General features: G+C 43.9%; 1 protein-coding gene across 2 annotated transcripts in view; it reads right to left on the reverse strand.

Moving 5' to 3' along the window:
- The window catches only part of ROR1 (receptor tyrosine kinase like orphan receptor 1), a 180,945-nt gene extending 174,945 nt beyond the window's left edge, over nucleotides 1–6,000 (reverse strand). For both annotated transcript variants that reach the window (XM_034064180.1, XM_034064179.1), the window contains exon 1: nucleotides 5,806–6,000. In XM_034064180.1, coding sequence (XP_033920071.1) covers nucleotides 5,806–5,905 — 100 coding nt within the window. In that variant the 5' untranslated portion in view covers nucleotides 5,906–6,000. The remainder of the gene's footprint in view (nucleotides 1–5,805) is intronic.

A 6,000-nucleotide genomic window follows, 5' to 3' on the forward strand; every position in this document is an offset into this window, starting at 1 on the left:
TCCCTGAGACCAAGGCCAGACAGCTCTCCTTTCTCTTCATCATTCCCAAATCACCATGAATGAGCCCAGGCTCCCTGCTTCCAACACAACACAAAGGCCTGGGTGAGTTAAAACACGCCTGGAGCAGCGCTACAAAACTGGCATGGAATTGTCCCAACCCAGCTGACAGGGACACACTGCTCAGACCTTGCCAATGTCAGCAGCCGAGGATACTTCTTCCTGCAGGACACAAGTTTTTGTTGTTGTTCTATGTCCTGTGAAGGTGCATGTAGCTCCTCACTGATCAAACACAGCCAGCGCCTCTATGTAGCTCTCTAAAGGGATTTTGTTAGAAGAGGCTATCAAGTACAATTACTCAGTGGAACTTAGTACAACTAACAAAGCAGACTTGACCTTGGCTTTCTTCTGCTTCAGAACCCATTTCATGACTTCAGCATGAACTCCAGCTAATGACTTGTTGAAATACATTAGAAGAAAGTAATGTTAATTATTGTACACAGCACTGCTGAAACACAGTGCTGGCCCCACAATTAATGTCACAGAATCATAGAGTGGTTTGGGTTGGAAGAGACCTTAAAACTCATCCATTTCCAATCCCCTGCCATGGGCAGGGACCCCTTCCACTGGAGCAGCTTGCTCCAAGCCCCTGTGTCCAACCTGGCCTTGAACACTGCCAGGGATGGGGCAGCCACAGCTTCTCTGGGCACCCTGTGCCAGCGTCTCAGCACCCTCACAGGGAAGAGCTTCTGCCTAATGTCTAATATAAACCTCCTCTCTTTCATCTTGAAACCCAGTCCCCCCTGTCCTGTCCCTACCTGCTGTTGTAAAAAGCTACAGGGTGAAAGTGCAGTAATTCCTGTTGGCTTCTTCTCCATGGGAACGATGTGGCTTTCTGTTCCTGTTGGTAATCATTCTGCATTATTTTTTCAGGAATCATCCTCCAAATCTGTGTCCATCCCAGCAATAAGCAGCATGAGATTCTTTTCACAAGCCACTAGCCATTTCCTTCCCTATACTGCTCTGTGGTTTTACTTGGAAACAGTGGCACTCCAATGTCTCCACTTCAAGAGGAGATCCTGGAAAGCAATCTTCCTCACGACGGGTTGCTGGCATGGAGTATGCTGAGAAGCCTGCGTTATTGCTTTCCCTCACTAAAGGGTTCCTTTCTAAAGCTACTCCTTTTCCCAAGCTGTCTGACTTTGGCAGAGCACCATTTTCAATATCACATAGTATTAGATTCCAAAAGTATGAAAGTTTTTATTTTACATTATTTACATCACCAAGAGGGCCTGTAAAAACTTTACTATTAAATAACAGTAATATTTAGAGCTTTGTTATTACACATCACATTAGCGGTATTTGTTTAAGCTGAAATTATTCAATTTTTTACCCTCACAAACTTCATAGCCTTTCTATGCTTCCTGTCATTTCACCTGCATTAAAAGACACTAAACATGACCAAGTCTGTCATATGCCACACTCCTGCCAAGGGGGGGACAGTGATCCTGCTTGCAAATAGGCAGGGAAAAAATGTAACATTTTCTGCAGCCCTGAACAAAATGAAATTTTACACCAAATGTAAAATTTCAGGAATTTTAGAATGCTTCTTATTCACCATAAAGTATGTAAAACCACATCACCACAACTATAGAAGCATTCTTCACCTAACACCAGTATCTTCTTGTTATTGCAGAAGAATCCTAGACAATTGCTCTCATTTACTCATTTCACTCTTGTTTCATTTATACATTAGTAGATTCATTGACTTTCAATATCTCCATGATTAGAATGAAAAAGAAACCAGGATGGAAAAAGCTCTACAAAATCACTTAAATATTCAACTGCAGCCCCAGTCAACCCAACTTCTTTTAGCTATTCTTCAGGGAGCTGCACCACCCTTTATCACTAGAAACTGTTCCCTCTCCTATAACCAGATTTAGATTTCACATACACCTTTCCTTTGTTTTCAAGTTCAAGAGAGAATTATAATACAACAGCCCTGGTTTGCTAATTTTTAAAAGCAGAAACTTGGATCAAAGACAGCATCTTAACAACAAAATAACTTCATCTGATATTCAGTTAAGTGTTTCAATGCATAAGAGTAGCCGTCTAAATGCAGGATGCATTATCACTATCACACCTCTACCTACACAAGGCTGGCGTGAGACCTTCCAGCTGTGCCAAAGGTCCGACAGAGGCTGCCTTGATTATTCGGGCTCAGGGAGCAACTTCGCTAGCGAAATACCAACAACACATCTGAGCTGGGTGCCTACAGCAGGAGGAGAACATCACACTGAAACAGTAGATGAAAGCCATGACTGCAGATCACAGTCTACCAGCTCACTACAATTTTTTATGATATAAAATGGGAAAAACCTGCGTAATCACGCAAAGGCAAAATTTGCAATTGAGGATGACTGAGGATTCTGCCAGGGCTTGGGGAAGAAAAGGTTTACAGGTTTTATTTTGTATTAGTTAACTTTCTAGATATTTCTGGAAGACAATCACTCTGTGGAAAGCAGCTGCATTTAGTTAAGAGACTTTTAGAAAGAGTTTTTAGCTCTGAGGTGCTTTTTGGAGTCTCAGAAGACTGCTGCATTTCTACATGTGTTTCCAAAGAGTGGTATCTAGTGTCACGCCTCAGGGAAGCTTTTCCCCCCTCCCTTTGCCTTCACTTAAGTATCTGTATTTAAAATCCATCCACAAGGTTTAAAACACTCCCCTGCCCAGATCTCATTTGCAATGCTTTAAGTTCCTGTGTGTACATAATCAACAGAGCATTTTCAGTAGGCTTTTAATTACAGAAACAAAGAAATGATTTCTTGAAGATAATTTGCTGATACCTCAAGCAACTTTTGTCAAGAAATGCAAGATCTATGGTCATGATGAGCCAAACAGTAACACCTACTCTCATCCTCTTAGAGGCTTAAGGCAACAAAAGCATTTTGTTTGTTTGTAAACTCATAAGTGGTGAAATAGCAGTCTGTTGACCCAGGGATGAAACAATAACCACAGGGGCTAATTGAGAGCTGTGGAACTTTATCTCACAAGAGGCAACTTGCAAGGAAATCAACACTAGCCGCTTTAATCGGAAACATAATCCGGAGATTTGGGGTTTATTATATGCTTTTAAAATGCTTTTCGCTTCACGCTTCTTCGAATGTGACTCCTCATGAAGTTACAAGATACGGAATAATGTAAGAATAAAGCGGAACTGGTAATCATAGAATCATAGACTAATGTAAAACATAGTGAAAAATATCCAAGTTGGAGAGTTCCTGTTACTTAAATTGACATTAGCTCTGTGATTTTATTCAGAGCACTCAGGCCAGCCCTGAAGCACCCTTGGGAAGAGCAGGCATTAAAGACAGCATGAATGTACAAAGGCAAATGTGCTTTTTGTTTTGTTTTGCTCTACAAGGAAAGGTCATTGACAAAAAGGAAGCAGCAGGAGACAGGGGGAAAAGTGAAGAGGACCTGCAAAATAAGAAAAGAGCTTTTGCAAGGCAACACAGCAAAACAGTTTTGGTCACTTGACAATATCTCAACTAAATGGATGAGCTTGTAATAATCCCTCCAAAAGAGATGTGACAATAGCTGCTCATGCTCCCAGCCTCCACGCAGACACACATCTGACTTGTCCTACTGAGCTGCATCAGCCACATGCATGAGGCCATTTGTGCACATCTGTATACATTTACTGGATCAGTGTCAAACTGGGGAGTCTCTGGAGTGGGAGTCACATCTCCACAGGTGTTTGGACCAAGCACAGCACAATCAGGCTCTCATCCTCCCGGAATTCAGGGAGCTGAGAGCCCAAACTACTCTGAAATATTTCATTGTGTTAGACTGTCAGATCTTGGACTCCAAGAACATCTATGCTGGTAGCAGAAGTTGTTCTACTACCAGAGATGGACTTTCCTTGCAGTCCTTACTTGACACCCCTGAAAAAAAAAGGTCTTTTACTCATTTAGTGGTCCATATTCCACCGTTTTGGAAAATATGAGGGTAAAAGCATAGAGACTGAAGGGTTCTGTGGGGTTGTTTGGGTTTCTGATGGAGCAAAATCTATCACCCAGCCATTAGAGTAACCTTAAAGAACTTTATAAAACTATTTATATTAAGTATTTCACTTATTTGTTTGGTTTCTTGGAGCGTTTTATGTTCAGGTTCCTTTATTCTTCCACAAAACCCAGATCTTTAACAAGGGGAAAACAGTTTGTTGTTGTAGCATGTGCTAAATGTTTAACTATTAAAAAAGTCAATAAATCACTTGATCTGCCCATGAATCAACATTGTGCCAAAGACACTACTTAAAATACAGAACATATTTCACTGCGAAAAGTAATCGTGCATGATGACTATATTAATAGTCCTACACAGAGGTGAATTCATATTATGAAAGATACTTCCCAGCAAAAATAGCCAGTTCTGGACCCAGTTGCTTTATGTTTGTGGGGTTGTTTTCCCCTCCAGGCTCTTAGAAACACGCAAAATTTCATATTATGACCCTAAAGTTTTAGAATTATCTGAGAAACAGGAAGAAAGACAGCCTGTCTTCCCCCTCCCCTTTTCAAACTACAGCTATTTGTTAAGCACATACAGCACTCCCTAGAGACACTAGAAAACAACATTTGGAAATCTTCCCATTGAGATGTCATGGAGAATTCCTACCCTAAGCTAGAACATCATCCAGCCATTGAATCTGCACCAGGAGACGCCTGTGTGCAACTGAGTCGCACTGGGATATCTGGAAGTCATTTAGAGGGATCCACTACCTAACACACAGTGCCAGGTAACAGCATCATTAGGGATGCACTGAAACACAGACAGAAACTCAGGCACAGGCGTGGGACAGGAGCATTGTAATTAGCTACGAATGACTTTTGAAGAGCAGTTATCCTTTGCAATTTGGAATAGAGGTTTTATAATCACAGCTCTTTCAGCTCTGGACCGCTACGTATTTAAACTCGAACAGCTTTATCTCTTTCGTGTTCACTTTCCTCCCCTTCTTTAAATACTAAATACAGCCATATTACCAACCAGGGCTTTTCACAAGCGGCTTGTGATTTAACTCCCCACCATAAAGTACCTTCAAGGAGCTGGAGTTCATGAACATCCACCTCTCACTGAAGTTCTCATGCAGGCGTCCAAAAGCACTGCTCACTTTTTACTGACTTGGCCTCAGGAATCACTCCTTCTTGCCTAACTCCATCTCGGTCCCTTTATGCATGCGCTATGCTTACGCTTTAAACATAAATCATCTGCAAAAGGCTGAAATCAAAACGCTAATAAAGCAGAAGGATTGCGAAATAAATATTACTCGTTAAAAGTAAATCAAAGAGTCTTTAAGGTTCTTGTTTAAAAGAACACATCTATAAAAACTTGTTGGAAGACTACAAGGGGGTTGAGATGGCAAAACACCCCCCAAAGCTGGGGCTGAAGGACAAGTCATCATTGATAACACCACCTCGGGAGCCATCAATCACCTATCAAAAGCGGGAACAGTTACACTCAGCCAAATATCTCTGCCAAACGCTTGGAACGGCTTTTTACGAAGCAATTAAATACAGATCGACGATAAAACTCCGAGTTCGTTAACGCGGGAGGGGGGGCGGCGATGGAGCCCCGAGCAGCCCCTCACCACCACAGCCAAGGCAAGGCAGGGCCAGCTCCGCCGGACCCCACACGGGCGGCCCCGGTCCCCCTCACACACCGACACCCCCCGGTACCTCACCGTCCGGCCGCGGGCGAGGGGAGCCTCCCGCGGGACAGAAGCCGGGCCGGAGCCCCGCACAGCCTTACCTTGCGTGGTGTCCGCCAGCTCCGCCCGGCTGCCCGCACGCAGCAGCAGGAGCAGCGGGAGCAGCAAGAAGCTCCCGTCCCCGCCGCCCGGCTGCTGCATTCCTGAGCCGGCGCCGCGCTACTCCCACATCCAACCGCGCAGCGCCGGCGTCCCCGGGCCGGCCCTGCGCAACCGCCGCGGGGCCGCGTCTGCTC

This window comes from Melopsittacus undulatus, chromosome 6, assembly GCF_012275295.1.
Source record: "Melopsittacus undulatus isolate bMelUnd1 chromosome 6, bMelUnd1.mat.Z, whole genome shotgun sequence".
In the NCBI taxonomy this organism is placed as follows: domain Eukaryota; kingdom Metazoa; phylum Chordata; class Aves; order Psittaciformes; family Psittaculidae; genus Melopsittacus; species Melopsittacus undulatus.